The 19,008-nt window shown below is 42.0% G+C and overlaps 1 protein-coding gene across 3 annotated transcripts; it reads left to right on the top strand.

Moving 5' to 3' along the window:
- Positions 1–569: 569 nt before the first annotated feature.
- On the top strand, positions 570–13,484 carry ccdc51 (coiled-coil domain containing 51). Of its 3 annotated transcripts, XM_080424161.1 has the most exons (9): positions 619–689; positions 952–1,005; positions 2,251–2,339; positions 3,294–3,504; positions 4,168–4,305; positions 5,289–5,453; positions 6,307–6,513; positions 11,732–11,962; positions 12,850–13,484. In XM_080424161.1, the coding sequence occupies exons 3-9, from the start codon at positions 2,335–2,337 to the stop codon at positions 13,291–13,293; spliced, it is 1,401 nt and encodes a 466-aa protein (XP_080280287.1). In that variant the 5' UTR covers positions 619–689; positions 952–1,005; positions 2,251–2,334; the 3' UTR covers positions 13,294–13,484. The 3 variants fall into 3 exon arrangements, with proteins under 3 accessions (XP_080280286.1, XP_080280285.1, XP_080280287.1); XM_080424160.1 differs by lacking the exon at positions 952–1,005 and having other exon boundaries at positions 570–689; XM_080424159.1 differs by having other exon boundaries at positions 576–1,005.
- The last annotated feature ends 5,524 nt before the right edge of the window (positions 13,485–19,008 follow it).

Genomic DNA, 19,008 nt, shown 5'->3' with positions numbered 1-19,008 from the left:
AGGTGCTTTCTTGACCCACGCATGCCTTACAACTTGAGTAGTGTGTGTTTGTGTGCCTAGCCGACTGCCTGTTCTGGGTATGTGGGCCCGGGGTCTCCTAAAGTCTAAATCCGTCCCAGTGTGGAGGAGCATTCTGATATCCTCGCTTCCAAGTGGCTTGGGGAGCCTACATTTTTGTATTGGGGTTTAGAAATATTTAACTTTAACTTCGTAATGGACGTGAATATCATTGTCCAAATATGGACTCATACGTCATGGATACGTCATGGATCAGTGTTTCCCAAACACTGGGTCGGGACCCATTTGTTTGTTGTGGACAATTTTGTATCGGTTGCGAGTAAATTATAGATTTTTTCCTCTAAATTCTTTCAAAATTATAATTTTCAAAGAAGAAAAATTTGTAAAAACTGCAAAGATCAAATTTCTTTCTAATATGGCTGCTGTGTAAGCTTGTTCAAAAACAAAATGATTTTATTTTGAAGGTGTAAAACTCATTGAACCGGTACGCTTTTATTCTGAAGGTGTGCCAAATTCATTTTTGTGGTGCGCATGCGAACTCTGTCCCTCCCGGCTATGTTGTATCCTGTGCTCATGGATGTATCAAAATGCTGCTAGTAGGACGTTTACTTGACATAAAGTCTCATGTATGGATAAATAACCGTATCGTGGAGAACCGTGAGGATGAACCGGTATGACTCTTTGAACATGTTGGATACGAAGCACAAGGTTAACGTGGTATACAGACTGTATGATACAGTTGGCAACAACGTGCCAGCTAGTAGATTCTACATGGGAAGTAGTCAAGTTCACCCCTGGAAACAGATGCATGTCGTCGCTGTCAGATCCAATGTAGTTATTATTTAGTCACAAGCTCTTGTTATTTGGTTAGAAACCCACAGACTGAATTAACCAACACTGACACTTTCTTTCTTTTTTTTAATGCCCAAAAAGAATCAACTAGATCTGTGAGCATTGTAGATGTTTGCTACTCACTTTTACAATGAAGTAAGTACATTTATTTACGAAAAAATAACTTAAAATATGGAGATACAAGGTTACTAGTATACATTATTCTGATTAATCGTGTTGTATGAAATTATAATCTGTTTAAGACCATTTCGAAAATAAAATGTATTATTATTGTCTCCGCCAGGCCGACAGGCATGGCGAAGACTGTTTTGCTGTTTTGTTATCCACCTGTTTCCTAGGCTTTTCACTTCCTGTGTGTGTTCCACTTCCTGTCGATTTGATCCAATGAAATCCAATGAAACTGGTCAGATGACTAATGATATCCAATGAAATCCGACAGGAAGTGGAAAACACACAGCCTAGGAAACAGGTGAATAGCACCACTAGGAGGCCGATTTGTGCAAAACACATTTTTGGACAGTACTCCTACAGATTTTGTCCAAACATCACGGAAATCGGTACACAGTATCTCTAGTCATTAAACAAAACTGTTATTTCAGATTTTCTGGGTCCTAGACTCGGACAACCAGTGAGTAGTATTGTATATGCAGAAACCACTCCCTTTGAGTAGCATTTTATAATAATTATTTTATAATAATTAATTATAAAGTGAAATCATTTAACAATATAGTTTGAATGTAGTTTTGGTTCCAAAAGGCTTTAGTCCTGAATTTAGAACGTTGCTTTCACAGTTTGAAAACAAACTTTATTAGATTTCTTTCCTGTGGGGTGTATGAAGGAGTCTTGCCCTATGTTCCCAGGGTCCTATGTTCCCTAGGGTCTGGGTTAAAAACATACATAACCAATTATGCCCTATTCAACGAATCAGAAGTATGATGAAGAAAAAGAATAAACCTGCACACTCATCTGCTGAGCTGCTCCAATGTAATTTAATGACATTAGTTTCGAGCCAAGGCTCGAAACCAATGTCAAGGCTTTCGAGCCAAGGCTTGAAACGTTCCCATTAAATTACGTTGTATCTGGCAGAAAATAAACGTTGACACAAACTGTTCCCTAGCAACGCATTGTGAGCTAAAAGATACGCTATTTAGGTTTAGAAGTGGGAAAAAAATAGGCTAAGTATAAGACCCTGGGTGGACCCTGGTCGACAAAGTATCTAGAAAGAGAACGTGACGTCACCCCATTGAAAGTAATGGCAAAAACCTCTCAAGATGGCGCCACCTGTCCATTGAACGGTTCCTCAAGCTATATAGGATTTAAATGATTGAATTATTGGTTAAACCTCACTGACTGTATTCCTTTTCCATCCTATCTTTGTAGGTGCTTCCTGTAATGTCTCTTCTGCAGCAGTGAGCCATAGGAACTACATATCTTTTATAGTTCTTCTCTGAACTGTTCACTCCAATGAGGTATGTCTTATATAATCAACAGCACACCAGCCTGGAAAATTATACATACACCTGACCCTCAGCGATCTACAGCAGTGTTTCCCAAATCTTTTAGCTCTAGACCAAAATAGAATTTTTACGTCATCCCCTCAAAGCGTGCTAAGAAATTACGCCGCACTAGGCTCTAAGGCGTGCCTCTTGAACCCAAGGGGGTAAATAATAACTGTGAAAGGCAGCAGTAAACAGAAGGGTGTTTTAAAAGGCGATCTAAAAGAACTAAGAGTGGCAGCCGACCTTCAGTTTATGTAATATTATATTAGTATAAATAAACGGAATAAAAAAACGGATATAAAATATAATAATTATTTCGCATCATCGCCTTGATATATAACTGCGTTAGCCTATGTTCTCATAGCAAACACTCAGGACGGCCGCGGGGGTGTGTTTGGGCGCATTGTGTCACTCAAGATGGCTGTGGGGGCGTGTTTGGGTTCAAGCTTGTAGAACTGCTATTTTCACTATAACTTTTTGTTTGTTTGTTTCTGTTTGTTAAAAAAAAAGTTTAATGTTTTGAATCAATATATAAAAAAAAAACGACCCATTAAAAATGGGTCCGCGACCCAAACATGGGCCCTGACCTTAGCATGTTGATGCTAAGGTAAGAAAGACGCAAATATTGTGAAAGGCCGTTGTGAGCTTGTAGATCTACTATTTTCACAATATTTATCTGTTGAACCGAGACAAACAACATGTAATGCCTCAACTCCTACAATTCCAAGATAAATGCTTGTCAGGGTGGGGGTTCCCCAGTTCAAATATGATTATTTTGGGGGTCCCCTGTTCAAATAATGATTATTTTGGGGGGTCGCGGCATGAAAAGGTTGAGAACCACTGTCATAGATGACTGATGTTACAGGCTGGCCACATGGAAGCCAGGCTGTATTGTTTACGTGTTGATGTTTGTTGTTATTCGAGGTACCGAGGTGCTCCCATCCCTGCATGGAGCCATGGGACCTGCTGCCTGCACCACTTCTCTCTTCCTGGATGTCTGTCAGGAAGAGCCCCTATTGGCCGGATCTACAGCACTCACCCTCAGACCACACCCCCTCCACCTGGTAACTCCACCCCTCCAGAGGATAAGGGAGGGGCCGAGTTAATGAAGGATCGCGCCTTGGCTGCATTACAGGTCTATTAGTTCTGAATAGGGAAATACATTGAAAAAAAACTGTACCTTCTTATTTTGGTGTTCATGATTAATATTACTACTTACTATTATTATTATTATCATTCAGATGATATCAGAGTACGAGCAAATACAAAAATATGTTTAAAATATTTTGTATGTTTTTGCTCTATGTTCCAATAGTAATCATTGTGTTCAGTAATAGGGATCTCCCTGTCTGTCCAGCTCTTAAGTCAACAGAAAATACATTTTCAGTTTACAATACCAATTTCATCCAATCAGGAGAGATAAACAAGTGAAATGGGATGTAATAAAACTAAAACTAAAAAAATTGCAGACATAATTGGAACTGGAACATGATAAAATTTCACTTGATCGGTTCTCTCTCCTGATTGGATGAAATTGGCAAAACCACCTGAAAACATATTTTTTGTTTACTGAAGTGCTGGAGAGACCCCTGTTACTGAACAAACACTCTTTATACTATAGAAATGATTACCATCAGAATATAGAGCTTTAACTTTTTAACCATGAATTTATATATTTTTTTTAACCAAAAATGGCACTTACAGCACCTTTAAAAAAAAAATATATATATATATATTTTTTTTTGTGTATTAAATTTTTGTTTGAATAGTTTGAATAAGTATTTTTCTCCTCCCTCAGCGTGCAGGTGTGTTGGGTAGACAATGGGGCCAGTGGTCAGCTCAGACTGCTGGGGCGTCCATCAACAACTGGTGGGAGAGGTACGAGGACTTTGTGGGCATCACTGACGTCCGACATGCACAGAAACAAGTCGCTGAGGTTAGTCATCATTGCTGTCGGGCAGAAACCTCTTATCTCCATATTTTAACTTTTTGTGTAACTTTTTGTGTTTTTTCATAACTGAATGCCCTACTGGATCATACTACAGCGTCACACAAAAGTAGAAGATCTGCAAGATTTGATGCTTCTTTTGGTGGTTTTGAATTTGAATCCTGAAAAATAACAGTTTTGGACATGGGAGGTGTCCACCCAACAGAGACGTCATACAGTAAAACCTCATTTATACTACAGTAACACAAAGCAAAGTGACTGAGGTTAGTTATGCAGTAAAGCCTCATTTATACTACAGTAAAGCTGGACTCACACTACAAGATGGGGGGGGGGGGCATTTTCAGATGTTATTATTCTGGCCAGGTGTTAAATGCACCACCCTGATTGCTACACCTGTCCATAGTTTCATAAAGTATCATTTATCTACTCGATCGGTGTCGCTTGCCAAAAAGAACAAAGTAGTCAGGACGGACGAGTGATAGCCTATATCAACAAGTTACACTGCATACACTACATGTTTATGGCGCGGTTCGCTTAGTTCCTGTAGTCGAAAATAGCCATTAATCAAGTATAATACCCACATCATATTTCGTTGCTGTCTGCCAGAAACCTCTTATCTCCATACTCTAACTTTTTGTGTATTTTTTTTCTCATAAATTAACGCCTTACTTGATTATCCTACCTACAGCATCATAAAAATACGTCAAAAGTAGCAGATATACAAGCTCGAAGCGAAGCGCCTCGTTTTCAGCTTGTTGATCTGCTACTTTTGCAGTTTTTGAATTTGAATCCTGAAAAGTACCAGTTTTGTACATAAGAGGTTTCCACCCGACTGTCCCGACAGAGACGATATATATAATGACTGATATATAACTAACGACTATGCTCAGAATGGACAAACCATCAGTGCTGGTGGAAGAAGTACTCAGATTTTCTGTCTGTCTATCTGTGTGTGTGTGTCTGTCTGTCAGGCCGAGGCAGCCTTTATGATATCCAGAGGTGTGGTGCGGGACGCAGACGGCAGGCTGGAGACCATGCGGGCCAGGCTGAAGGAGGTGAGGAACAAGCTGGACCGCGTGGGCAGAGAGGAGGCTCATTTTGTGGAACTGGTCACCCAGGAGCACAGCCTACGACAGGTAACCGCAACCACTTATCTAGTCATTCACTGAACCTGAATGTGTCCGTGGATTAAAGTTCTCAGTCGCCACGACTGATTTCAGTCTTTTGGATTCCATAGAAGCCAGCGTGTCTTCTATGGAAGCATGTTGCTCAGCAAAAAAATAATCTTAGAAAAGATCACCAGTACTCGCTTTGATCCTTTTAGGATTTCTTGTTTATTTAGTCAGTCATAAGCCCCAGCAGCAGATCATACATGAAGGACGTTTCAGCCCGCCGGCCTTCTTCAGCGTGATTTATTGATAAGAGGTTAAGGCCTCAGTCTGTGATTTATTCACCTGGTAGGCAGTATGAAGAACAGCAGGACCAATATTACTAAAATATCGTCATTTTACATGAAACCGCGCTAGTGTGCGGGGTCGTGAGATTTTATTGTGCTTTAATCCAGTCTGTTGTCTATGCCGGGCATGTGGAATAAACTTCCCATTGCAGTCAGAACTATAGACTCACCCCCAATTATCCGCCGTAATCTGAGCACTCACCTCTTCTCCACCTCATCCCCTTGCACTTCACTTTCCTTCTACCAATTCTTGCCAACTTCTGCCTCGATGGATGCCTAGTGACTCACCAACATATGGCTACTATGCAGACATGCTGTATGTTGGTCACTCATTTTCATGTTTTTTTTGTTTTGTTTCTTAGATCTGCAACTATTAACAATGTGATTTAGAAAGCATTGCTCTGGATAAGAGCGTCTGCTAAATGCCTAAATTGTAACTCGGGTACCGTCCGTCCGACCGATCGACTTGACGTGTGTGTCGCCGATGTGCTGTGATGTGGGATACATTGTGTTATATTCCCCTGTGTTTGTAGGAGGAGCGTCTGTTGCTGAACGCCTGTGTCGACGCGTCGGAGTCCGAGAGAGAGAAGTTCGCCGTGTTCTCGGCCTGCGTCAGGGAGAGTCACGAGAAGGAGAGAACCCGCGCCGAACAGACCAAGAACTGGTCCATCATTGGCTCCGTGCTGGGAGCTCTGATAGGGGTCATGGGGTCAACATACATCAACCGCGTTCGTCTCCAAGTAAGGATTTCTTGAATGGTTATTTGTTATTTAAAGGATTTCAAGCAGTGGCTCTGAAACATTTACATTTCAATAATCTCTCAAATACAGATTCAGAGCTGCGGTACTGAATCTGTCGGGAGCCTCGTTCAGAACGTGTGAGCGTTGGCCTACAAGTGGGCGCGCCTTCAGATCGGGAAGCAGGCCGCGCTTTACCCAATCAAATGTAGTGGGCGGGATTTACATCTGTGCGTTCGCTTCCCACTGGAAACAAACCCAAACTCATTTAACAATAGCGTCCTCGGAGCCGACAAAACCACGGAAAGTTAGTAACATTTTAACTTGTTCTTTCATCATAGTAACAAGTGGGCTTATAACCAAAACGATCCATGTTCTTTGGGAGAAATGGTGTTAGTGTTCCGTGGAGAAATATTGTTAGTGGGAATGAAAACATAGGCGCACCACCGGAAGTGGAGGGCTGAGGGCAGAGACCAAAACCCTGGTTTCCATGCGCGTCGGTCTATTTAATCACCCAGAGTCAAATGCAAAAGTGAAAAACGCTGGGGGCGCTGTTTTTCCTTTTTATTTGACGATGGGTTCCCAGATTGACATTTCAATAACTCTGAGAGTGTTTAACATTTATACACTCTCATAGTTACAGACCTGTATGTTATCATTTGGAACCCCTTCAAGGAACCCAGAGGGTCCCACTTTGAGAACCATAGATTTTTAAGGATTATTTATTGATTTATTGATTTAAATAAAGGGCCAATACTGTTCAGTATTCCAATGAAAATCCTAAATCATCTCTGTCAGGTTGAAACGGGTGTTGAGTGAATCCAATGTACAGTAGTTATTTAGTCACAAGCTCTTGTTAAAACTTTTTATTATATAAATATGTATCAAACAAATCAAACATTCGGCGCTGCTGAACTGAAACCAGTATACAACATTCAATGAAGACCAGGCATCAAACACAATACGGTACACAATACAGGATATGCAAATATAAATTAACACTATTCTAGCCGTGTAGCATATTTGACTTACCATTGCTGATATTATAAGTGCTTGTCTGCTTTTCTTGAAGGCGACAACTTTATAAAGACGATACATCCAACTTGTTGCAACACTAGAGGTTGACACTAACGGCTGCCCGACTGCCACGTGGCAAGTAAATAAAACGTTTAGGCAAATGGAGTTTGCTTTCAGGTTGCCCGACGGGCAAGTGGGGAAGCAACCTTCTTTGCTATAAACACAACACAGTATATCTGTCTATAAGCACTTGAACGTGGCTGTAGCACTCTCTACCTCTCATTCACACGCACACGCACGCGCACGCGCACGCGCACGCACACGCACACACACACACACACACACACACACACACACACACACACACACACACACACACACACTCAGCGTGCATTTGGGTGAGTTGTGTGCGCTGTCCTGTCTTTGGTGGAAAGACCACTTTGAAGGTGCCATGATGTATCTTCTGGTACCGTATAAAATTGTATTCCTCGCAACACAACACAGCTTTTCATTGGAGCAACCAGGTATAGGATGAACGCAGGAATGGACAGCAAACTTCTCAATTCCTCTTTAAATGCCCTGTTAGAAATGCCCTGTTCTTCTTTATGCTTTTGGGTAGTGCTATTTTCTCTTATTCTTCTTAACTTGCAAGTTTAATGTTAAGCAAACTCAGAAAAACAGGCTGCATCGGATTGCTCCCAGCTGCAGCCAATCAGACCAGGAATCTCAGTCTATGCTCCGTTGTACAGCGGTGTTGCGCTCCGAATATAGCCATAACACTATTTCTGTAACACTGACACCGTTGTATGACTAAGTCTAAATTATGTTTAATAATGTGATGTGTTGTAGGCCTATGTCTGAACCCACTTCAGCGTATTCAGCATAAGTAATGCCCTCAATGATCCACTGAGCTACCTCATGTTCTACTTTGAGAGGTTAAAATTAAATACTAGTATTTACATCTGTGTGTTATGACTTGATTGCCAACCCCTGAACAGGTCATGTTCAATTCATAGTTAACTTTAATGTCCATTGAATATTATGACCTGGATATAAACAACAGAGTATAAACAAGGCTTAAACCTTATTTATACTCTGTTGTACGATGGTCGCAGCTTGCCAAAAGGAACTGATCTACAAGCTATTATCAGCGCCAGTTATTTTCCAGATGGTTCAGTCTGTTTTCATGCATCGTTGTCCTCAGTCTATTTCTGATCATTCCCAGCATGGAAAATGTATCTCCCCACACTTGTGTTTGAAATAGGGAGAGATATTCTGAGTTCATTGTCAACATTAGGAAACAGAGTCTGGAGACTGTTGCTTTTTATAGTAAGAGCAGCTCTCTTGAGGGAACTCCTGACATTTGTTCTGGCCAATAGTAGCCCGGTTGCTTAAGACCAGATTTTTGAAAAAGGGGGACACGGCTGACAAAAGCGCCAAATTTTTTTTACGTGTTCTCCATCACCATAAGTTTCATTTTGGACGGGGAGCCACGCCATCAAGATGGCAGAAGGCGGCCATCTTGGATTACAAAGATGGCCACCATGCAATATCTATAAAAGCCAATATCTCGGCTTCCAAGCCACTTAGAAGGTCAATCTTGGTGTCAAAATATACATTTTCTGGGGCAAGGCAATAAAACTATAGGGAATATCAATAAGTGACTAATTCAGCCAATATTAGATAATTTGGTAAATTCTGGCAATATATGTACACAATTATGCATGCTTCGTCTAGATTATGCACAACATCTCTGTGTGTGTGTGTGTGTGTGTGTGTGTGTGTGTGTGTGTGTGTGTGTGTGTGTGTGTGTGTGTGTGTGTGTGTGTGTGTGTGTGTGTGTGTGTGTGTGTGTGTGTGTGTGTGTGTGTGTGTTAAACTTTGACAGATCTGACTCTTGTTATTTCCTATTTTTCCTATCTATTTTGTAGTATCGTTCCTATTGTTTCCTGTCTGCCTAGTTACTGTTTACCTGCCTTGTCTCTCCTCCCTGTGATTATTAGTTATCTCCACCTGTGTCCTGTTAGTCCCTAGGGTGTGGGTGTGTCTGGATCTGGTTTCTGCCAGTGTGACCACCTGCATTCACTCACCTGCAATCATGCCTACAGTACTTAAGCCTCAGTCTCTCTCCAGTCTCTTGCCAGATTGCCTTGTGTTTACCCAAGCTCTCAAGCATTGTTCAAAATCAAGTTTTTTGCCCTAACTGATCTCTGTTCTGTTTTCTATACTACGTTTTTGCCCAGCCCTTGCCGGTACCTCTGCCTTCTCTGACTGCCCCTTTGGTTTTCGACCCCTTGCCTTTCACAGTTTAGATTTTTGCCTGCCCCTTGTCAATCTCGTCTCTTGCACACAATGGATTGGGCTTTGTAGATCTCCAAAAGAGTTGATGTGGTCTGGGATACTTACATCACCAGCAGCATAAAAGAGTCAACAAGGGAGAGGCGAGGCAAAGGGATACGACGGAAGGTGGCTGGTCAGAACAAGCTGCCGGGGAATTGGCCAGATTTCCTGCGTGATCCTATAAACAAGCAGGAACTCTTTACCTTTCTCTCTGGGAAGATTGCATCCACCGCCTGGCCAGAGGGCAAGCTGGTCTTCATCACATCTGGCATCACAGTGGTCGGCACAGACACCAACCACTCCATGCTGCCATGTAACCACGAAGAGGCCGACACCAGGATATTGATTCACCTGCTTGATACCCTGGAACATGGCTGTTCTACCTGCTTGATACGCACTGTGGATACGGATGTTGTCGTTATCCTCATCGGCAAGTTCCATGCCCTGCTCACCAAGTATCCAGCTGCAGACATCTGGGTTGCTTTTGGCACTGGCAAGAACTACACCTATGTTCATATAAACACCATCTGCCATGCTCTGGGCAAAGACAAGTCCACAGCACTTCCCATCTTCCACTGTTACACAGGCTGTGACAGGAAAGGAAAGAAGTCAGCATGGGTGGCATGGAAGTCCTACCCTGAGGTCACCCAGGCCTTCAACTACATGGCAGAAAATCCATACACTTCAGTGACCATAGATGCCCAACACTTTCAGCTTCTTGAGCGTTTCACAGTCATCATGTATGATAAGACCAGTGATTTGGAATCTGTCAATGAAGCACGGCGAGAGTTGTTCTGCCAGAAGAACAAAACGATGGAACACATTCCACCAACGCAAGATTCACTGTTGCAGCACGTGAAGCGAGTTGCCTACCAGTCTGGGATCTGGTCCACGTCTGAACTGGCCCAGCAGCCGACACCCAGTCCAGAAGGATGGGGATGGACATTGGATGACAACAACCAGGTCTGGCTTCCTGTGTGGAGCATTCTACCGATGGCGTCAAAAGCCTGCAATGAACTGGTCAAGTGCGGTTGTAAACGTGGTTGTGGTGCAAGGTGCTCATGCAAGAAGGCACACTGGAATTGCACAGAGCTTTGCAGTTGTCAATGTGACAGATACTTTTAATGTCAATTCACTTCATGCTCCATTTTCTGTGTCTGACTGCTAACCGAGTTGAAAATTATGTAAATATGTTGCTAGAATGACCATATTTATTTGATCGTGGCACAAATACACATCTAGTGGAATTCTCAATAGCTTTTTTATTGCATTCCTTGACCGAGAAAATGTATATTTTGACACCAAGATTGACCTTCTAAGTGGCTTTGAAGCCGAGATATTGGCACTTATAGATATTACATGGTGGCCATCTTTGAAATCCAAGATGGCCGCCTTCTGCCATCTTGATGACGTGGCTCCCCGTCCAAAATGAAACTTATGGTGATGGAGAGCATGTAGAAAAAATGTGGCGCTTTTGTCAGCCGTGTCCCCCTTTTTTTGTTAACAGCCCTGACTAATAGTGGACACTAATAAAGTACATTTACATGAGCGTGTTAGATTGGCTATTTTCGACACAACCTCTTATCTCCATATTTTAACTTTTTGTGTTTTATCGTAAATGAATACCCCGCTTGATCATCTGCAAGCTCGAAACGTGGTTCGAAACAGCAGCGAAACAGCAGCAAAGCGGCGCGTTTCGAGCATGTAGATCTGTTACTTTGGCATTTTTTTTTTTTTAATCCTGAAAAGTAACAGTTTTGGACATATGAGGTTTCCACCCCACCCGACGATAACGAAGTGGGGCCTTAATTTACGACAATTTTTTTTTAAAAAAATGACATAATGTTCCATTTCTTCTTCCTAGGAGCTGAAGACCTTGTTGCTGGAGGCCCAGAAAGGTCCCGTCAGCTTACAGGAAGCGCTGCGCGTCCAGGCAGGAAACCACCACTCTCAGCAGGAGGAGCTGAGGGCCATCATCGGCAACCTCAGGGAGGCCATGGAGGACAGGCCTGCGTCCCAGAAGGAGGAGGACCGTGTCCCCCAGCAGCCAAAGGACAGCTCTGGGGACGGCACAGGAGCGCCCCTGACCCCCCAGGTCTGTGTCTCTTTACTTAGGCCTGTGGTAATTATTACGGAATCGCCTGATCGCAATTATTTGAGATAATCTATAATCATTATTTATCATTATTTGGCGTGATCGTCATAATGGCTAATGTAGAAGCTCACAACGCGTCGCAATGCGACACATTGTAAGCTTGTAGGCTTTTTTTCCCTTTTGAAAGTATAAACTTGTTAATTATAAAGCCTGTTTTGGCTTTACATTATTGGTACCAGTTATTGTCAGTCATTTCTGTGTATTTTTATTTAACCCATTAACTCATTCACTGCCTGAATTATTTCTGGCCGCGTTTACCCGCTGCCAGAGATTTTTCATTGAAAAAAAAAAGTACTCAGGAGCCGAGATACAGAATTTTTAAGTTTTAAGTTAACAAGGAAGTGGATAGGAGTCTAGATCTTCGAAAAATCATATCTCCTTGGTCTTTGGGTCAATTTTGAAAAAAATATTGAAAAAATTCAAATGTGTTTTTTACGTTCTTGGCAGAATTGGTAATTGGAAATAATTACGTTTTTTACGTTCTAGGCAGGGAATGAGTTAAAACCGGGAAAGCATCCGTGTCATTTTAGATTCTAGCGTTGGCTATTCAAAAATAGCAGATATACAAGCTCACAGTGCGTCTCTTCGTGCCGCGCTGCGATCTTGCACAGCTGCTATTTTTGAAAAATCTTGAAAGTGAAGAGAACTACAGAGGCATTTGCAGAATCGGCCTCAGGTCTTAATGGGTTAAGTTATGTTTGATAACAACGCCTAAAAGGCAAACAGAAATGTCATTTTGATTTATACGTTCCCAACGCCAAAAACACAATGAAATCATTCACTGTACGCCAATTTAATCAACAAAAATGTCATGCTCACGACGACAGCCCTACGCCTTACACGACGACGCCTTGAAGGAGCTGGCCGCCGGCACCCAGAGAACCCAGACGCTGGTGGAGTCCCTGCGGCCGCGGCTGGACGAGCTGGAAGTGGGAGTGGGCCGGTTAGAGACCCAGCTGTCGTCGGTGAGGGGCCTGGTGGAGACGGTGGAAGACCGCGGGAGGCTGGTGGTGGCGGTGACCGCCGCGAAACGCGAGGAAACGCAGCCGCCGCGGCTCGAGGAGGAGCCGTCGGCGACGTCGGTACGGCTGGAGAGGTCGGAGGAACAGGCTCGGGCGTTCGAAGAGGAGGTGGTGGACAGACTGGAACGCAGCCAGAGGATGCTGGGGGAGCAGGTTCAGAGGAACACGGTGTATAACGCGGTGTTTACCTACACCGCCGCTGCTCTCACCGTGCCTGCACTCTACCTGCTGCTCAGAGGGACCGGCTGAACCTATCATTAGCACAAAGTAGGAGCGTATTCATTTAAAACTGTTTCGACCACACGTTCAACCTGGTGTCCCCTATCTCTGTCGTGTCATTATAGGCAAGAGTTTTTCCAAAAATGGCTAAAATAGCCAAATCGATAAGCTTGTAACACTTCCAGAAGTCATCAATGTGTCCGTATATATGGTCAAAAGGCTTGTCCATGTCCATGGCAAATGTTTTATTTTGAACAAAATATATATATATATATATATATATATATATATATATATGAAAAACGTCTTTTACTTTTACTTTTTGTTCATGTAATGTGCGATGAAAGCACAGACTGTACTAATAAGACCCAATTATTGAAGTGCCAGTTTCCATGTTTTCCTCAGAATAGGTAGGACACTGATTTAGGGAATATTATAATAGAAAAAATGTGTTGCATATGTGCACTATGGTACATTAGGAGTCCAGCTAGGACTAGGTCTATGCGTTTCTGGTAATGCTATTGGCCAGGTTTCCCAAACGACTTTGAGCTCAGACGCAGCCTAGAAGCTGCGTGAGAGCCTCCACGCACCTGCGCAGTAGCAACCCCGCCACGATCTATCTTCATTAGTAGCAGCTGTGTGTGCTCTACGTGGTATCTAAACTGGCTTCAGGAGGCACCATCGTCGCAGGTTCTCATTACGTGTGTGCTAAAACTACATTCGCGAGACAGCATAGACGTAAAGACCTCCTGGACGAAGTCTACGTAAGGCCGACGTAAACTACGTAGGGCTGTCATACGCTACACTGCAGTTTAAACACCCTTTGCGAAAGTGAAATGGATCATAAAAATACCAGAGCCAACTGTCAGATGTCCTGAAGCAGTCCACTCCAAATACAACTTTTGAATAATATATTTATGAATGAAATTACAGTGGTGAGTTGACATCTGCAAGTTAAATAAAACACTAAAGTGTCCCCATTATGCAAGTAAATTAAATATACTTAAAATACCAAAAGTAAAGGTATGCAGAATGTCCCATTTCCCAAATTTAATATGTATTAAAATCTTTTGAAAATAGCAGATCTACAAGCTTGTGAAGCGTTGTGAGCTTGTAGATCTGCTAGTTTCAAAAGATTTTTTAACCATTCATAAAAATGTTGAGCGCAACAGCTGTCACTTTGTGAGAGGAACTGGGGACTTTCATCATAACGTTTAACTATAAAACTTCGAAATTTAGGAAACATGTTTAGCTCAGCATCATTTATATACCTTTAGTTAACTTGCCATATGCTTAATATTTTTATCAGACGATCGGATCATCCGTGAGAGTACAATTTGTAAACTTCGGGTTCATGCATAAAGGACTAAGCAGCGCAGCCCTGGTTCAGAGCGTTAGTGTGTTCCCTCTAACGCCCTGGAAGACCCCTCGCTCTGCGATTGTACAAGGAATTCCGCTGCCCTGCGAGTGCTCAAGAGTAGTAAAAATAAACAAAACCATTTCGCTACTCACCAAAGCAAAGGCTGTTTTGTGTTGTTGAAAGTCTATTCTCGGAGGTGGGAAGCCTCTCAGCACCCCAACTACTCTGTAAAATACACTTTTTGGGCAGCAAATAAAATATGTCAGCGAGACGGAAATTATTTTTATTTACTCCACAGTGCCCTCTACAGATCTGTAGGATTGAACTTACCATTAACCAAAATCTGTAGAGGGCACTGTGGAGTAAATAAAAATAATTTCCGTCTCGCTGACATATTTTATTTTCTGCCCAAAAAGTGTATTTTACAGAGTAGGTGGGGTGCTGAGAGGCTTCCCACCTCCGAGAATAGACTTTCAACAACACAAAACGAGAAAGGGCGTGCAAAAGACCTGACTATCGAGCTCAGGCTTATTAGCATGACTGGTAACGTGTCGTGCTGGCGAGTGGGAGTTTCGGGTTCAATCCCAGCTCACTGCTTCCCTAAATATGCATGGATCCGGTGTTTATATCTTGCAGACGTCAGCTGTGACTTTGTGAGGGGAACTGGGGTCTTACGTCCTTTAGTTAACTTGGCTTGCTTAATATTTTTATCAGATGATCAGATCAGAGATCATTCGTGAGAGTACAGTACAATTTGTAAACTTCGGGTTCATGCATAGAGGACGCTCACCCTACCCAAAAAAAAAAGATCTGCAAGCTGTCGTTACGCACCGGCCCGGCCGCAATATATATATATATATATATATATATATATATATATATATATATATATATATATATATATATATATATATGTGTGTGTGTATATATATATATATATGTGTATATATATATATACATACATATACATAAATTAAATGTGTGTGTGTGTGTGTGTGTGTGTGTGTGTGTGTGTGTGTGTGTGTGTGTGTGTGTGTGTGTGTGTGTGTGTGTGTGTGTGTGTGTGTGTGTGTGTGTGTGTGTGTGTGTGTGTGTGTGTGTGTGTGTGTGTGTGTGTGTGTGTGTGTGTGTGTGTGTGTGTGGTCGGTCGGTCGGTCTTTTCATAGATCTATTTCGCTACGGGGTGTTACTACCGCCCCAGGGCGCTAGTAACAAAATGCTTCGTAGGAGAGCACTGCAGGGCTACGCCTCTCGCAGAAGTAGGAGGAGAGTAGGATACGCCATTCTGTCTCCCAAATGTAGTTTTAGCAGAAACGTAACGCCGTGGACGTGTGAAGCGATTGCACGTTGGGCAGAACCAGCTGCTACTAATGAGGGTAGAGCGTTGGTTTCGCCGGGTCCCAGGCTCTTACGCAGGCTGCGTAGGCAGCGCATGAGCTGAAATCTACGTGGCTGCTATGGTACTGCGCAGATTGTGTGGACGCACGTTAGACCCGTCGTACAACCTGCGCAGGATCTCAACGCAGCATCTCTACGAATCTCGTTGGGAAACGCGGCCCTTGGCTGTTCATTTTGTATGTCCGTGACAAAAATGTAATTCTGATGAAAATGTCCATCACAAGCCGGCACAGTGATGATACTGGGTGGCATTACACTTACACACGTTGTGAGCTTATAGATTGGCTATTTTTGCCGTGAGACACCATCGTACAACGAAGCATAAAGTAGGCCTTAAGTGGTCAATAAAATCATGTTTTTTTTCCATCTGCGCCACGAACTGTGCGGCTGCTCTTTCTTAGCAAACCAACACCTGTCCTGTTTGTTTTCACCTAGCCTCCTAACGAGCCACATAAAACACCTGCTGTTCCGAACGTCTTATTCACAATAGAGCTTTTACGATCGAACTTTGATAAAGTTTGGGAACATAACAGGTCGTCTCGACACATTGTTCATGGAGTCCCCCTGTGCCAAATTTGTTTCTAAAGCCCGATTCGTGCTTGGTTGCACGTCGGTGTCAAGCGTTGGCTATAGCGTTGGCTATTCAAAAATAGCGTTGGCTATAGCGTTGGCTATAGCGTTGGCTATTCAAAAATAGCAGTTGGCTAATAGCTTTGGCTATTCAAAAATAGCAGATCTACAAGCTCACAGCGCGTCACTTCGTGCTGCGCTGTGAGCTTGTAGATCTGCTATTTTTTAACATTCTTGAAAAATCTTGAAAGAACTACTGGTTTAGAAGGCATTTGTAGAATCGGCCTCAGATCTTACTGGGTTAAAACTGCAATCCATAAACTCACGCCTGGGATTCGAACCCGGGGTCTCCCGGGCACTCGTGCCAATAAGACTTCCCCCGCTTGGCCTGGGGGAGATATTGGGCTCATGAGCTCCAGGGAGTACCACTTGTCAACCAGTAGGTGTCCTGCCTGACACCAGGGTCTAATTGTCTCAATGGAAGAATAGGGAGACCACCTCCATCCACTGCGGATGTACTAATTATATTGTATTAACATACTCTACCACACAGATTGGTTAAAAATCTAGTTTTATTCATTTAAAATAAGTTCCGGATTGCACCTTTAAGATTGAGATACGGTATGAGATGACAGGATGAAACTCTATTGGCCCTCTGAATGGGGAAATATAGTTTAGTACTTGAATACTATTTATTTGGGTCCAAATTGAATCGATAATAATTATGTGTAGACTCACATAAATAGCTGTTTACAGGAACATGTAATCATGCACTGATTAAATGACTGTGATTATTGTTGTTGTGTCTATTAAAAGACAACTTAAACATGAATTTAATGTGCCATATCTCATTCACTTTCTGTCAAAGGTTCACTACTACTACTAGTTACCACAAACACCAGCAATTCACTTTTTTGTTTTTGTTTTTAATCTGTCATTTAGAAGGAAAAAGATTATTTAACTTCATGCTGAGTTGTATTGTCAGTTTGAAGAATATGAAACTTTTGCTTTAAATAATTTGGTTTGACTTTCAATTGAAGGTAGACATACAGTAGTCAGGGTGTAGTCCCACTAGAGGGCAGCAGCGTTCCTTAACTAAACTGGTTCTTTCAAATTCAATTAATTTGCTTGAAATTATTTATATTTTGCCAAAGTGACACTATTAGCAACAGGAAGAAAATTAAGCATCAACACGTTTCCATAATCTCAAGAATGATTAGTTGCTGATAAGCAACCATGAATATTGATTCTATGGAGATCATGTGACAGACAGGAAGCCACATGATCTAACCACATTAGATCATGTTTTGGAGAAGTACTTTTTTTGCCTGTCCCTCTGTTCAGTTCTGTCTCTGGTGTTGTGCTCTCAAAAGAGAGAATTGAAAGTTGACCCTGTAATAGAATCACTATGAGTGTAGCAAGCAAAATGTGTTTCTCTCTGGGTGGCTGCCTCTCTCTGTCTCTCTTTCTCAGTGGTGGGAAAAGTACTCTAATGTTTTACTTAAGTAAAAGTATCAATACGGCAATGTAGAAGTACTCCGTTACAAGTAAAAGTCTGGAATTCAAAATTGACTTGAGTAAAAGTATTGGTATCAAAATGTACTTTTCCAATAGCCTAGGTATGAAATAGGGCTGAAGTGGTTAAAGGGATACTCCACTTTCAAATAAAATAAACATTTAAAAAATATATTAAAAATAAATGAAAAAAGTAATGGAAAAATCACGGCCCCCCTCACACTCATTAGAGTGTCCTACTAATGTGTGAGGGGGGCGTGATTTTGCCATAACTTCTTTCATTTTTTTTAAATATATTTTTTTTAATATTTATTTTATTTGAAAGTGAAATATCCCTTTAATGTATGTTTTATAATGTAATAATTTATATCTGCAAAGTAACAAGTTTTCAAATAATTGTAGTGGAGTAAAAGTACAATATTTGCCTCTGAGATGTAGTGGAGTAGAAGTAAAAGTATAGACAATTGGAAATACTCCTGTAAAGTAAAAGTACCTCAAATGTGTACTTAAAGGAGGAGTTCACCCAAAAAATGACTTATTTTCTATCAATTGCACACCCCATGAGGGATTTATTTATTCCTAAGCCAATAATTTGATGACCGGGTGTATTTCCGGTAGGAGACACAAATAATCTACTTTGTGTCTCCTACCGGATACATTAGCCGGTAGGAGACGGGAATCAAATTATTAGCTTAGGAATGCGACAAAAACAAAAACAAATCCATGGATTCAAGGCTTCATGGGGTGTGTAATTGATAGACCACTGCTGTCTGCCTTTCTGTGTGTGTGTGTCTCTCTCTCTCTCTCTCTCTCTCTCTGTCTGTCTGTCTGTCTGTCTGTCTGTCTCTCTCTCTCTCAATTAAACATTTTTCAATTCAATTCGCTTTATTGGCATGAATGTA

Source organism: Gymnoscopelus braueri (assembly GCF_963280865.1).
Source record: "Gymnoscopelus braueri genome assembly, chromosome: 3".
Classification (NCBI taxonomy): Eukaryota; Metazoa; Chordata; class Actinopteri; order Myctophiformes; family Myctophidae; genus Gymnoscopelus; species Gymnoscopelus braueri.
The sequence above is the reverse complement of the archived record's forward strand: the minus strand, read 5'-3'. Positions and strand labels throughout refer to the sequence as shown.